The sequence below is a fragment of the Cyprinodon tularosa genome, unplaced genomic scaffold (assembly GCF_016077235.1).
Source record: "Cyprinodon tularosa strain WSP-4 unplaced genomic scaffold, ASM1607723v1 ctg17, whole genome shotgun sequence".
Lineage (NCBI taxonomy): Eukaryota > Metazoa > Chordata > Actinopteri > Cyprinodontiformes > Cyprinodontidae > Cyprinodon > Cyprinodon tularosa.
Genome location: NW_024038531.1, coordinates 1,257,078 through 1,273,839, shown reverse-complemented (window position 1 = coordinate 1,273,839; position 16,762 = coordinate 1,257,078). Strand labels below are relative to the sequence as shown.

Below are 16,762 nucleotides of genomic sequence, written 5' to 3'. Positions count from 1 at the left end.
CTTATGTTGAATTTATTGTGGGGTATCAAAGGGGTTCCTAAACTTTTCCAAGCTGCAGCCCCCCCCCCCCAAAAAACAATTATGGTTTGGTCAGGAAGACCCTTTTATGCAAACTAACAAATTATTCTACAAAATGGGTAAAAAATAAAGATAAAAAATAAATATAAAATTGTATTCAGCATAAGAATAATAACCTTTGTCAACAGTGTATTATGTTTATCTTTAAAGCTAAAACAAGTCAGATTCACACGTGTGTTATTACGAAAGAGAAAAGGCCTTTTCTGTCAGATAAGGAAGGATAGTTCTTTCCTACATAATTTCCCTCAAAGCTAATTTTTAAATCCCTAGTTTTTTGTTAATGTCATATATACCAACACACATTACTATAAATACATATAATAACAATAAATATGTTATATTTAATGAATAATAATGTTTAAAAAATATAATCGTTCATGATGAGAAAGAAAAAATGTACATTTCTTTCTCCACTGGGCTGTTACAAACTATTACCATAAAATAGATTAAAATGTGCTGCTGTAGCTAAACAAAATAATAGATTAAAGGGGTTTAAATACTTCAGGAAAGTTCTGCATGTCAGATGATTCAGATGACAAAATCTGAATACAAGTGGGCAGCGTTATTCGTTTATTATTAAGCATTGAGTGGAAGAAGCAGAGTGAGCTGCACTGATGGTGAAGGCCTGAGGACAAGAGCTGACAGTACCAACGCTGGGTCATCTACAGCTCTGGTAAAAGAAGAGAATGTGGATTACAGCCTGAATCCAACACTTTGGAGGCTGCATTACAGGGGCTGCACAATGGCACAGATTGCATAGATGGTTTTATGAAAGATAAAAGCAAAGGTCCTCCATTTATGCTGGCCAAATAAAAAAAAAAAAGTACTCAAAGATCAAACGTAGTAGGAGTATATGAGTGTGCATGTGTTTTACAATTGGGTTAACATTATGTCATAGAGATGTTTTTAAAAAAAACAATCCAAAAAACACTGATATAACTTCTTATGCGATTTTAGAAAATGTAAATAGCAGGAGAAGGATCATTTGATTGAGCAATTAAAACATCTGGAAGTGGGAAAAATCACATTTGGTTCATTTCAGTGATTTAATATCCAAAAGCAAAGCCATTTTGTTAGCATTTAAGCGGTTTGGGTTAAACAAATCGCATTAAAACGTGTTATAGCTCAAAGCAGAAACATAGAAACCCTATTCTTTCTGTAAAGCAAAGGTCCGCTCACTATTCAGGAAAACCTGGCATTGAGGGCATGCAAGCAACTGATTACGTGATGCTCAAAGGTCAAAATATGACTCAGCTAGGAATCAGAGAAATAACTAGCTGTACTTTGTATGAAAGAAGGTACAAACGCTATAAGGTAGTCACCAGGGTCATTTAGTGTTTTCTTCTAAAGAGATGATGCCTAAGCATTCAGTCTTTGCTTTTTGACAGAAGGTTGTCTTAATAACTGCTGCTTCAATCCATACTGAAAAACTTTAACAGTTAGGCTGGTATGGTGTAGTTGCAGACAAACTGTTAAAGATAACCACAAGGTTGACAGAGAAATGTGCATTTGAACAATAAGAAGACATAAATTATCCAGGAATATTAGATTTAAGGTTCCCAATTCATATAGAAAAACCCTGAATCCCTAGCTTCTCTGTGAAATTAACTTAAACCAAATCATTGATCTCTGACATTCATCTTGATGACAAAAAAAGAAAGAAATTATTATATGGAAACCCAGTGGCATGTAGATTAGTTTAAGGAGAAATTTTGAATTACCTTACTATGATGTTATAGTTTATAAAACATACTTACAACATACCAAGTTGAGCCTTCTCATTCAGATAAATCTCACACTTTCTTTGTAAAATGCAGTCGGCGCTCAATTTGAGTGTTTTTATAAGTGCAAGGTTGTTCTGGTTGCTAAGTGAAAAAAACGTAACCAATATCTAATAAAAAAGAGGAAGGAAGGTCATCTTACTGTTGAGGAGAAAGTGCAAAAAATGATAATACTTTTTGGAGGCTCTGAAAAACAGACTTCTTGACCCCACTGAATAAGGGAGCATGTTCAACAGAAGTGTGTCTCCGGTGAGAAGAAAGATAAGTGCAGACTACATGTGTGACCATATGTTTGAAAAATATAGTGACAAATTGAAAAGCACTTAATTCCCTGTCACTGTTTAGGTCATCTTTGATATTTATCTGTCTTTGTTTTGGACAGCAAAGAAAACAGAGCTTAAAAGAAAAAAGAAAGGGATGAGATACTGCTCTGTCCATTTGATGTTTCTTGGGGGGCTTGGTCTGCCGGTGTTCCATGAATCTATGTTGGCCTGTCCAATCTACCACCCTGAGATCTGCTGTGAAAACAGCCCGAGGGTGTGCAGCACCAACAGACGCAAGAAATTGATTAAGTCTGCTCAGACCTGGGTGAAGGTTAACATCTGTATGCAGTGAAGGATATTTTCAAAACTTCTCCCTAGATCACCGACCATACCTTCTGCCCATCTGTCCTGGGATGCCAGAGGAACAAGTTCACCAAGTGACTCGAACGGACCGATTCCCCAGGCAGTAAATACACTTCATCTAAATCTTTGTTCTTGCGTTACTGTTGCATCTAAGCTTCATGTTTTGTTTAAAGCTGTATCTATATGCCAACTGTGTCCAAAGCGTGGCCTGGAGGACATTTATGGCAAAGCGCATGATATTGTGAGAGCGCCTGGAGCATATTCCAGATTAAAGCAAATCCAAGCACAGGTTTAGGTGAACTACCATTTCAAATTTTTGAGGAGAAAATCCAGAAACAAAGTATTATCACAAAAATCCAAAAACCTTTACTATGAGGCAGAGTTGTACTATAAACAATGGACTAAAATATTATTTCTATTTTATATCTACAGTGATCTGTAGAACCCTTTTTAGAAAAATTCAGAAAATCGTGTTCCTTGCTCTATAGTTTCACATTTATTTTGCTTTGAGAAGATAAAATCCTCAGTCTTATTTTTTGTGTTATTTTGTGGTTGATGTTTTTGGCCTTTCATTTGTTCAGGGATTGAAATTTTCTACTATATTTAAACAAAATCAAATGATAAATTGTGCTGTACTCATTTTTCATACTTTTCTCTAGAAATTCAATTATTGATCTCTTTTTAATTACTTCTTATTATCATTCAATCTAATATGTAGTTTATTGTTCATCTGGAAGATAACTAGGTGTTACCTTGGTTTTTGAGTCTAAGCAATTACACCTAAATGTGAAAACCTGAATAGGGTTATTACTTTTACCGGTATATTAAAATCTACAGATATTTTATATTATATCCACAGTAGTAAACCAAGTAAGCATAAATACTAAATTATGCCATTTTTTAATCTTAACTTCCATGTTTGATCATTTTTATACAGAATATTTAGGTTTTGTTTGCCAAGTGAACTCAGGAGCTATATTATTTTGAAGATGAAATGCAGGTGACATTAAAATACAAAAAAAAAAAGAAAAAACAATCTTAGCTCACCATCATCTTCTCGAAGAGGTCAACTATTTCTTTTTCTGAGAGGTTATTGGATCTCTCGTCAAAAAAAGGCTGTGGCAGAGGCAGTTCTGTTTGGGTAGAGTTGGGATCGGTCGGGTGTTGGATGAGAGGCTTCTCCTTCTTTGCCCCTGTTTTCCTGAAACTTGTAATACGGTCTCGCTGAAAGAAAAACAACATTGAAGAAATTAAAATACTGCACTAAGTGTGTGGGAAGGAGGAGAAGGAAAACATTGGTTTTAGTTTGCCTGTACTATAAACACCACATGCATCAACAGGTTATACAATTTTCTGCTACTAACAATTATTTTTACCAGAGTTTACAGTAAACATAAGATGATTATATTGAAGACAGCTCAAAAGGTATGACTGCAAACAAAAACATGTAGGTAGAATCACAATCATTATGACCAACATAAAACATTATTTTTTCTTTATCTTAACACTGAAACCAAATAAAAAAAAAAGGTTTAAATATCTGCAGATAAGCAATAAGATATTCCATTAAACATGTCAGATCTTTACTTACCGTCAGAGCTGCCATAAACTGTTTTGTAATGATGCCATTTAAATAATTCAAGGACATTATTCCATATTCAGTTTATGTTGCGATTAGAAACATTCCTAATTAATTCAATGGATTAAATCTAGTGACACTCATTCTGTACAGAAACAAAGATGGAGCACATGCGGGAGGGGGGTTCATTGTTAGGTTTATGAAGAAACATTGCGGGAAGTCATGCAAATGAGATGAGGACACTTAAAACATGCATGATAACAAATGATGTACTGAAGATGAATAAATTATTCAATGGATCAAATGTACTGTAGGGTTTACAGTTAGGCTGACTGTTAAAATTGTCCAAATACATTTAAGAGACATTAAACTGATTGATTAATTTAATAACAAATATTTAATAAAAATAACAATTTAAGGAGGCTGTGACTATCGGCTCCCTACATAATTACTCGCACCCCTGGTACAAAAGCCTTAAAATATGTTATTATTAAAACTCTGAGGTGCCAAGTTCCCTCATGTAGTTAGATTTAATAGTGGGATTAATTAAATTTTCTTACTTCCTATTTGATGTCAATGCTGGCTGGATAAACTTGTTTTGCCTCAGTCCCAATCATTTAAAAAAATTTAAATATAACCCATTGTGCATTACAACTATAAAAGAAAACTAGGATTGAACTAAGTTAAAAAAAACATATTTTCATAATTTTAATTGGTTTTTGCACATTCAGCTTTAAAGCCTAAAAACATCCCATTTTTGTTGTTGTAGTTAGTTAGTATTAGCTTCAGCGTTTTTGTTCATATTTATTCCCCCCTCCTTCTCAGTTATATAAAGCAACTATAGATAGTCCATGTCCTTATTTGGAACAGGAAATTCTTAAACACATTTTATTACTTAATGTTTTTTTTTTTTTCTCAGAATCATTCTACTTTTAATTAGAGGTTTTATTCACAAGAAATATATAGAAATATCCAGGATTTATACGTCTATAACAGGAGGGAAAGAATGCACACTTAATAGTAATTCACAATAGATTATGAGACCAGTTTATATTTGTGTATTAAGATTTTTCCACACTAAATTCCCTTGAATAATGTATGCTCCTGACTTTCCAGTGCTGAAGAAAGTAAAACAGTACAGGTCAAGTCTATAGCTCATTAAATTCTTAATATGGAGTTGGAACCCCACTGAATGAATCTGAATATTTCTTTACAAAAGGTTATTTGCAAATTTAAGCTACAGAGAACAAATAAATAATTTTTACATTTACACTTTCTTATACAGGGTACGATAATTATAGAAGCAATTTGAGAATTATTTCAATCTACTGGGGAGGAAAAACTAAAAATGAGCTTAAACTCTCTGCTTTTTTATTTTGAATTTGGGCACATTTGATCCATTCATAAATGTCTGCTTCAAGTGTCATGCAGCCATGGACAACAAGTGAAAAATATGTAGAACAAAGCTAGTCACACTAAAATGTAACCAAGCACCTTACCATGTCATCAGCCAGTGTTTTTATGTGTATGTTCTGTTGGAGGGAGGGCACAGTATGAAAACAATACCTAACAGAAAATTGAAATTCCACCTCTTCACATGTAGTTTTCTCAGATTCCTTCTCATTTGTGAGATCGTTTCATGAAAAACATGAAGCGTGAATGCCAAATGTAGAGCCTTGTTTAATTTAGAAGACAAATGAGCAAATCTTGAGTATCGTACATGTGGATATGACATTTAATAATCCAAAAAAAAAACAGAAATCAAATGTGTATAGCCCAAGGACACACATTTGAAATGTAACACCCACACATAGAGTAGACATAGGCCAGTTATTGGTATCCAGGTAAACCATGTTTTTAAAAACATGCCATATGGATTTTTTGGCTATATAGTGCAGAGACTAATGCCAACAAATGCAGTATAATTGTTTTTTTTATAATTTAATTAAAAAATAAATTGTTTCAATAATACTAGACTGAGGCACTTTAACCCAAGGTTATACCATGACAAACTAATAATGGCCAATGCCTAGACAGTTTACATGAATCTTAAATAAAACCTATAAAATCCTTCACCCACATTGGTTTGTCCACTGAAAACATGCGGGTTAGTTTTGCTTAAATCAAGTTGTGTATCAAATCATCAAAAAGTTGCACCCAATGCCGAGGCACAAAGAGTGATTTAATTTCTATGACACTGCCTCTGAAGAGCATCTCTTGTGGTGACAGGCACTGGAAAGATTTACACCAGAACTTCGGCTTGAGCAGATGTTTATCTTCTCCTCAAACACAATAAGAAAATCTGCTGCCACAGGCTTGTGGCTCAGCAAGGGACGGCCGTTTGAAACATACCTCAAATGGGAATCGGTAACAACTCTGCCATATGTTGTGGCACTAGGCTGTAAAGTACTTATGAGTCAGGAGATGTGGGGCTGTGATGGTCATAAAGCTTGCCTCCAGCCGTGGATTTCTCTACTCTTCTAATCAGGAAACTAGAGATACTGGGGCGAGACAACAAATCGGCATAACCTGAATCTCTCTCTGTGAGTCTCCATCAGTTGTCTCCCTTGGAAAATCTGTATAGACCCTCAAATTGCCTAATCTGTCACTACCTTAGTCTGCAACAGCTGATCAACAGTTGGGTGATTAAGCGATTAACACAAGAAAAAATGTCAATCTTTTGCTGGTTTCATGTGTTCCCTGAAGTACTATTCCATATCAACATATCAGACAGGTCGTCATCAGCATGCATCATATCAAGATGATTCCAATAGCTTCACTTTCCCTGCAGGAGCCATGTAACCACCTGGGCTTGACTAATCCAGACAAACAGCAGTTCCACCGAGGCTAAATTAGTTGCATTTAACAAAGCCGCATCACTACTCATAACAACACCCTGACCTGAGCAACAACTTTTCCCATTACTAACTCAAAGCGTATGTGTCATTAAGCTCAGCATTCGCAGGCAGTCAAAAACTGCGTGAAACAATAGCTAATTTACAGACAGAGTACTTAAACATTTTCTAATCAATTTAACAACAATCAAACCACTGTTTGGTTAATTGCCTTGACTTGAGGGCCTTTCTTTGCCCATTATCTTGGCAGCATCGCAACATTGCAATTAAACACCTAACAGTTAAGTTTCTATGTCCTCTGGGCTTTGTGTGCTTATTAAAGTAAACTTTTTCATCATAATAAATGTTTATTACCAAACACATATTTCCGCTAAATAACCTAATCAAATTAGCTCTGGGTCCCTCCTTAATCAAATCTGATCATGAGTCCATGCAGATCCTCAAAACTGAAAACACAAAGCAATATCCCACAACTTGAAAGGCAATCTGGGCACACAGAGCTGAACCAGTATGCACATTTCACCAAACAACTTCTAATATTGCTATAACTAACTTCAGCTGAATGTGAAACATATTGTTGAATTGCTCCATTTATTGGAAACCCATACCAGGTGGCGCATGTAATAACCTGACTTCTGAGAGGGAGAGAAGATAAATGTTGCTTCAGAGTGACCATAACTCCACAGCTTTTAAAAAGCAGAGTTCCTGCGCTCAGCTAATTTAACTTGAGCATCTGTATGGTGTATTTAATTCACTCACTGGAACTATCACTATAAAAATCAGAGACCCCAATGCCTTTGTAAAACAACTTGAAGGAAATTAGTTTTTACTTTAATTAGTTACAGCCATAGAAAGTTATTGTCTGGATATACAATGCTGTGGAAAAAAAACATTTCTCTTGTCAGAGATTTCTTGTTTGTTTGTTGTTTTTTTTTTCAACTAAAATGTTTCAGGTTAGATATTTAAAGGTTAGACATTTAAATATTAATGATTTTGAGAGTAAATTAAAAATGCAGTTTAAGAAAAAATACTGTCCAAGATATGTGAAATAGTATTAGTCGCTAAACCTAATAGGGTTGTCAAAAGTATCGATACTCAAAAAAGTATCGATACTGAAACGTTGTATCCGGATACAATACTCGTTTTTAAAAGTATCGATACAGTGCCACGGGCTGCTCAGTGGCGCAGTGGTTAGCACTGCTGCCTTGCAGCAAGAAGGTTCTGGGTTCAATTCCTGGCCCAGGGTCTTTCTGCATGGAGTTTGCATGTTCTCCCTGGGCATGCGTGGGTTCTCTCCGGGTACTCCGGCTTCCTCCCACGGTCCAAAAAACATGACTGTTAGGTTAATTGGCTTCTCTAAATTGTCCTTAGGTGTGAGTGAATGGTTGTTTGTCCTGTGTGTCTCTGTGTTGCCCTGCGATGGACTGGCAACCTGTCCAGGGTGTACCCCGCCTCTCGCCCATTGACTGCTGGAGATAGGCACCAGCACCCCTCGCGACCCCAATTGGGACAAGCGTGTAAGATAATGGATGGATGGATACAGTGCCACCACCAGTGGCACCTAAACAGTCATTCATCTAAAGTGCAGAATAGAGGACAATGCACTTTCTGAACACTGTGTGATTGAATAATTCTGTGCATTTTTCAGTTTAAGACTTTTTTTGTAACAGGTGCAGCAGCTGAGAATTATTTTTGTTTCATAACTGGTTTGGCTAGTGTCATTGTTATGTGTGCAAAGCATAGCCAAGGAAGGAACACTTCATTTTAATATTATAAGTTTTTTATCAAGCTTGCTTAATACTGTGCACAGCAAACAACCTTTATTGTATTTATTTATTGTATTTTATTTATTAAGGAAAATATTTCTGTAGAATTTTGGAGTCTTTGTTTTTATCCTTGTGGTATCGAAAATGGTATCGAGTATCGAATATTTTCCTTAGTATCGGTATCGAGTTGAAAAGTTTAGTATCGTGACAACCCTAAAACCTAATAGCAGCTTGTGACGAACTTGGCAGCAGCTATCATCAATAAAACTACTATCAAAAAGTGACGAGTCTGAAATCGATGTGAAAAAAAATAAGTAAAAAAAATAAATAAATAAAATCGCTGACTTGTTGAATTTAATGATACTTTTTCCTTTTAATAAATTAGGACATTAAGAGCCTGTTTAAAATCCTTCCACATCTCAATCTAGACTGACTAGGCTACTTGAAAGGCTGATATTCTTCCAGATGTGGAGTAATTTTAGTGCGGCAGCCACTCTTACGTAAGTTCTCCACTGCTTTACGTTTCTTTTATTTTTCGATGTTTATATAATGGCTCTCAGTGTGTTGCGTTCAAGTCCCAAATGTCTGAAATCAGTTCATCTTGTCTTGCTATTGACATAATTTAGCCAACTCTCTCAGCTTTTTACCCTGCAGCACCACTAAGAGTCATCTCACCATGAAGTCCTAGGAGCTCTCCAAACAAGTCAGGGACAATGTTAGGGAGAATAGGTGGGTTACAAAAAAAAAATCTTAATCTTTGATAAACCAAGTTGATCAAAGCCTCTTGGATAAGAGGCGAAACGCCTTTTAGAAAACTTCACGCCCGGTTTCCTAAACTGAACTTTCAAGCTTAAACATGACCTGGATGACTGAAAATCTTTACAGATATTGACCAAGTGTCTTCAAATCAATTACCTTTTTATTGAAAGACCATGGTACCTCAACACGCCTGCCAGGAGACGGGTACCCAGTAAAACTCAGAACAGTCAGCAAAGACATTATTCAGAGAGGCAGAGACCAATTTTAACAGAACTCCATGGCAAAGGCCATGTAGATGGTGTTAAATTCAAAGGATATCCTTGAGCAAAACCTGCATAGGTCTGCCTGTTATTTCGATTGAGGTTTACCTTGTGGCAAAATAAAATATTCCACCAGTATAATTATCTAAGGGGAAAACTTTTCAATGTGTTAGAACAGCCTAGTGAGTCATTACCTCAACCCAACAGAGACTGTGTAAATTAAAGTGTGCTGGGGTGAATAATTAATGGAATCATCCAAATATTACCTAGCCTGATAAACCAGACTAATTGTGAGATTAAATGTGTAATTTAGTCTGGCCCCGATTGATGAGATATCACAAGGTTATTGATGAGAACAACCCGTTGTTTTTCAAACCATCACTGCATGAAAAGTGGGATTTTCGTCAATATACGGCACTGTAGATTGTCGTGGAACTTCAGGTTAGCGGCAGTATACGGCAATTTGCAGGCTTCGACGAAAACTCCCGTAAATTGTCAGAAATTGACGTGGAATTTCTTAGGCAGTGTTCCCCCCATGCCTCCCCCCCATGGAATTCTAGGGGAGGCTTTAACATGTAAATGAACATGCTGTGAGCTATACAAATGCAAACCAGGGTTGCAGGGGGGGTTTTACCCCCCCCTGCAACCCTGGGTAAGAAAATCTCTGATACAAAGAGATCAGGTATAGCCTCTTACATTTTAGCTTGAATTGATTTATTTAATTAAAGTATAGAGACCAAAACAGATCTTTAGCTGACAGAGCAATACATTTAGAGCAGTAATTATTTTTTTTTTAAATTTGCATTTAAGATAAAAAATAAAATGTTGTCTGTCAATATGCTCAATTCACAATTACTTAAGTGGAAAAGTTTCAAGAAATGATTCTGAGATGATTCACTTTATAACATGGCGCATTATCCTGTTGGAAGTAGCCATCAGAAGATTGGTACACTGTGGTCATAAGGACATAGGTCAGCATGCTAAATTGGTTTTAAGTGGCCCAAAGTGTGGCAATAAATATCCCCCAAATAGATGGTAGAAATAGATCAGGCTCAGTATAGCCTAATTATAGACTCTTACATTTTAGCTTGAATTGATTTATTTAATTAAAGTACGCTAGATTACTGTGTATGCAAATGTTATGTAAAAAAAATACACAAAATAATTTACTTCAAAAATTAGTTTTAATCAGAATCAGTTGGCTGTAATGGTTAATTTTTTTTTTAGATTTCCACTTTTTTTTTTTTTGTTATTGAATATATAAGAAAACAATAACAATCTCAAATAACAAGTCAATAACAAATATTTCAATACAAGAAGAAATATCACAACTCCTGCTTTTGAAAAATAAAATTAAATGCACAGGCTGGAACAAAGTATAAAATAAAATAAAATAAATAAAAATAAATAAAATAATAATAGTAGTTAAAGTAAATTAATCAGTGGGGACTACCAACTGAAATTCTTCAATTAACTCAAACAATTTAATTGCATTTAAATTCTGCATCTTTCTCAGACATCTTTTGAAAAGGGAAAGTTCATTTTTGAGAGCAGAGATTGGGAGGGAGCATTTTGCATAGCGACATTTATGGATATAATACTTTGTTACAATTATTAGAATATTGATTAAAAATTCCAAATTTTTTTTTCTTTAATGGATAAACCGAATTGAATGTTTTGCCAGGAAATAAAATCTAAATTTATTGTTTTAGTTTTTGGGAATATATACAAACTATGCTCTAATTTCTAGATACCGATCTGTTTTTACTATAATTTAATTTGACAAACCGGGTCTTCTCTACATTCTTTTTTCTGTTTGGTGCGATTGCAATAGCGGGTCTTGATCTGGACGGACCGGAGGGGAGCAAAAAATAGCTCAGCTCCGTATTTTGACGGTGAAGGACGGAGAAGACGTACGTGGGCGGTGACGAGCGGAGGATGTGGAACAGCTCTCATTGATTTACATGACAGACAAGTAATACAGATAGTAGGATGGACATTTTATTAGAAATAAATCATACACTGTTCAGAATACGAAACATGGGGCTGATAGTTACATTTGTGTGGGTTCCAGCACATATTGGGGTGGAAGGAAACGAGAGGGCAGATAAAATGGCAAAAAGGGCAATTAAACATTCTATTAGTTTTATAGTTAAAATAAGTAAATCAGAAGGAAAGAGTATTATTAAAGAGAAACTTATGGAAATTTGGCAAAAAAGGTGGGATGAAGATAAAACAGGAAGATGGTTTTATAAAATTCAGAAGATGGTAGGAGAAAGAAGAAATGGAAGAAGAAATAGAAAGGATGAAAGAGTGATAACAAGGTTAAGATTTGGTCATACAGGACTTAATCATACACTTTTTAAAATACAAAAACATAAAACGGGCAAATGTGATTTCTGTGATAAATATGAAACCATAGAACATGTTATATTAGAATGTCATAAATATGAAAAAGAGAGAAGATATATGAGAAGAGAGTTTGAAGACATTAAGGAGAAGGTTAATTTATTAGATATACTGAGGAGAAATTTAGGGAGTAAACACATACAAATAATTATTCGATTTCTAAAGAAAACGAAATTATTCCATAGAATTTAATTATAGTAAGTGTGTTTGTGAGTGAAGGAATGATATACAAAGCTGTGCACAAATATGTTTATATTTTTAAGTGTGAATGTTTGAATGTATGTTTAGAAGAAGTTAGGGTAGAATGTATCAGGATCAATATTTAAACCATCACGAACCACACTCCATACCAGTAAGTGGCGGTAATGCTACTAACAGTTTGTTGCCAACCGCCATAAAACTCGACAAGAAGAAGAAGAAGACAGACAAGTACTCCGTACGTGAGCGGGGCGGAGCGCTGACGGAGTATGTGGAATCTGGGGGTAAAGGAGGACAAATACACGTCCGGCTGGGTGCAGCGCCGGACGCCGGACAGTGCAATGAAAATCCGGACTGTCCGCCCTAAAGCCGGACATCTGGCCACCCTATCTGCAGTCGAGCAACTTTGCGGGATATATACGAACTCGAGGAAGAGAAGACGGGTGCACAACGCCACGCTAGCGGTAAATATGTTCGATTACTGGTAGCTATGCTAAAAGCAGCCTAGCTTAGCTAGGCAAGCTAAAGACAACCTAGCCTAGCTAGGTAAGCTAAAAGCAGCCTAGCCTAAAGCTTTACTAAAGTGTATTTTTTGTGATTCACAGGAAGCATTATGCCGTCTTAACAACTCGGAGACTAATTGCAGGCGCTATGAACCGGCAGGGGTAAGGTTTAAAGAATATGCTTTCATTCTGCGGTAAAAGGACATGGATACGGATGGATACCGACCATAGCTGTACTTTTTTTTTTTTTTTTACAGACTACAGTCGCCTCACAATGAGGCGGTGACCTCCTATTTGTTTGGATTTGCACGATGTTGATAAAGACGACATTGTGTGTAAGTGACTTGTTTTAATGTTTTCTCCTTCCTTGTTACTGTGACTTGCGTTTGATTTTTTTTTATTTTTTTATTCATACCACTCTCATTTAATTGTTTTCCAGCTGCCTGTAAGACGTATTATGAGACGGTATGCAGGAGCTTCAGATACACGTTGCTAGCCAGCACGCTGCGTGCGGAGGCCGCCAGGCTATCTGCTCGGAGTCGGGCCAGACGAAAGAGGGTAAGACTTTATTTGGTGACTATTTTTCAGGTGCATTGATAGATGTGTTGTGTCCATATGCAGTGCGCTGATTCATGTTTTTTTTTTTTTCAGCTGCTGAAGGCGAGGCAGAGTGTGCCAGCAGATGAGGAAGTGGAACTCTGTAAGTCCGCCACCGTCGACCTCATGTCCGACGAAGAAGATGGCGTCGTCGGCGGTGTCTCTGGATGGATTGTACGGTCGCCGCCATTTCGTAGGCCGGATCTCACTGAACTCTGTGTTAAGCTGCAGTCCCGGTTAGAAGCGATGTCGAAGTACAAGGCCACGCACAGTATGCGTCTGCACATCGGACCTGCCTCGGAGGGAATGCTGCCTGTTACCTCCAACCCCGAGGAAGCAAACGGACCGTTCACGGAGTTGTAATTTTTAGATACGCATGTGTTTGGATACGCGTTGTATATAGTTGTGTGTGTTTTAATAAAGCTCTTTCTTTGCATAAACAGCTTCCTGGCAAATGTTCATTTCCTGTATAAATTCATTCATGTCCTTGATGGTAGCATAATAATTGTGTAGTAGTGTAGGATAACATAAATACACAGCATATGAATGAATAAATATATGAATATATATATATATATGAATGAATAAATATATATATATGAATAAATATATATATGTAAATATATATATATGCCAACCAATCACGAGCGACTTCACTTGTTTAAAAAGAAGTGGTTCCGTCCAATACTCAGTAAGAAAATTAAAGCCTGGCGTGGCCACGTGTGGTTTTGCTGCCAATCACGAGCGATTTCATTTGTTTGAGAATAGTGGTTTCAGCCAATACTGAGAAGGTTATTCAAGCCAGACCTGGCCAGCCGCGCGGGTTTGCTGCATTCATATGCTAATTAGGGCCATTAGTACAGCTGATCGCTCTCCACCTACGTCACTGTCCGTTTCCGACAATTTGTGGCACGACAAACGCGGACAAGCACGGGTTGCAAATTGTCGGAAACTGACGAAAATCAGGCAGATCTGCGGGAGTTTACGGGGGTTTACGGGGACGAAAATCTCACTTTTCATGCAGTGCATGTCTGTGCCTATTGGCCAACGCTCTAACCAACTGACTGTGACGTTGAAGCTGGTGGGGGAGTGTAAACAAACAGCCTGTCGGTAAAACGGTGAATACGTCCCTCTTAAAAATAAATGAGTGTAGAGCCTCTTCCTGCTCGCGTTTCAAGGAAAACCCAGAGTCTAATCCTTCCGAAACCGATTCCAAAGCAGAGTCAAACGAGTTTAAAACTGTTTAATAGTTGTTGCCATATTCCTTGTTGGGATTTCTCCAGCCTTCGCGCAACACTGTCATCCCTCCCTTAAAACCCAGCCCGCTTTGCATCCAGAAATTCAAAACACATCTCTGAGTTGTGATTGGCCAGCTCTAGGGCCTTGGGCATTGATCGAGGCTAGACCACTCACAGGCAAAAATTATTTTGGCTGCTGGTGGTCGGGGCTAGTTTACTAGGATATATATTACTAAAAAAAAGAACTTCTGAAACAATGACAGTAAAAGGCACATTAAAACATCAGCTTATTTAATATTCTTTGTGCCAAGTTGCTATATTGAGTCCATTAAGAATAGAAGAAACATAAAGCTTGCATTCAATCAAATACAACAAAGTTCACCAAAGTCAGGCATTAGTGACGTTCTTTTTCTAATCAGAAAATTACCCATATTATCTTCATGTAATCAAATAAGATGAACATTATTCCTTCTGAGCAATTTCAGGGAGTGGTATCAGACAGAACTGAATTTCCATCTAACTGAATTAGACAAGAATAAACAGTTTAAACTGCCTGATTTTTCTTAATGGTCAACTTGGCCAATATGTATTTCCCTTTATGCTTTGCATGTGAACAAACACTATTAGACATTTTAGGGGTAAATATAGAGAACCATATAGGCCAAGCTCATGATCAGCTGTTGGTAGTCATATAAGTAATCTACAAAGCTTAATCTTTCTGTTTTTTTCTGGTTAAAATTTCTTATTTTATACTTATCAGACCCTGACCCAAACTGCTGAACCGGAATTAGAGCTGTAGATAAGACACTTATTTTCCGGAAAGACTAGTATTGGGAATTGGAACATATTACGTACTCCTACCCATCAACTGTAATGCGCAATTAAAGCACTTAAAGGTGGAAATGCAAGTATTAGGACAGGGCATAAGGTCACTGTGTCTTGAATTAAGCTCTAGGGGGCACAATAAGTGACAGAAAGGGTATTAGCACCATTACTTTTATTGTTCAAAGATTTCAGTAAGTTATAAGCAATATATTGTTAATTGAATCTCATAAAACTAAATATCATACATAAATAATTTATAACTTAAATATACACATCTTGTCTTTTTTGCCCAATCCAAAAAAGGCAGGCTCATGCCTGTGTCTATGTTTCACAGATGGATATAAACCAATTCATCAGTAGACTGAACCTATGTCAAAATAATCAGTATTGGCCTTTAAAAAATAAAATAAACCTGTCTGTTTATAGAGGTGGTTGTGTAGGAGAGAACTGCAGCTCTTAGAGCATCCCTTTTCTTCAGAGATCAAAATAAAAATTTCTTTGTCCCTGACAATTTTCTGCATCTCATGAATGTTAGTGAATTTCAAGAGAAGAATTAGTTTACTTGACTGCCCTAACTGGACCTCAGCTCTCCCCCAGAACAGCTCAAATCATGCCCTAACTGTTCTCCACGCACTCTGCATAACCCTGCTCTTTTTGCCCATAAGGTTAAATCTGGTGGGGGGGTAGTCCTCCCCCAGTCTGTTTTATATATATATATATATATATATATATATATATATATATATATATATATATATATATATATATATATATATATATATATATATATATATATATATATATATATATATATATATATATATATTCATTCATTTTTTTTTAATGCAGCTAAATTTTCATTAATATGAATAGAGCTATTTGAAGCCACCCATCAGATGAAACCAAGTAATTGCACTTTAACATGTTCAGGTGAGTCAGAATTCGGCATCCCAGCCTGGCTATTCTGAGTCAGCTTCAGGAACTGCCTCTCACGTCAGTTTGCTGCTTTGTGAGCTTGCCTTCTTTACTTCCGTTTATTATATATGTATATATAAATATATTAGGGCTGCAACTAACGATTATTTTAAAAATCGATGAATCGGCCGATTATTTTTTCGATTAATCGATGAATCGGACAAAAAATATTTTTTATATTAACCTCTTTATTCCAAAATAAACATTTTAGACAGAACAAACAAGCACACAAGTACAGGTTGCTCATTAACTGTACTGGTGCAATATGAAAAATAAATGTTTGTGTTAAAACTATGCAAACTTATATGAGAAA

General features: G+C 36.3%; 1 protein-coding gene across 6 annotated transcripts in view; it reads right to left on the bottom strand.

The window, feature by feature from the left end:
- Positions 1 to 16,762, bottom strand: part of diaph2 (diaphanous-related formin 2) — a 542,053-nt gene that overhangs the window by 503,172 nt on the left and 22,119 nt on the right. For 5 of the 6 annotated variants that reach the window (XM_038281299.1, XM_038281303.1, XM_038281304.1 and 2 more), the window contains exons 3-4: positions 5,564 to 5,596; positions 3,533 to 3,709 (exon numbers count right to left, since the gene is read on the bottom strand). In XM_038281299.1, coding sequence (XP_038137227.1) covers positions 3,533 to 3,709; positions 5,564 to 5,596 — 210 coding nt within the window. The remainder of the gene's footprint in view (positions 1 to 3,532; positions 3,710 to 5,563; positions 5,597 to 16,762) is intronic. The other variant, XM_038281302.1, reaches the window with a different exon arrangement.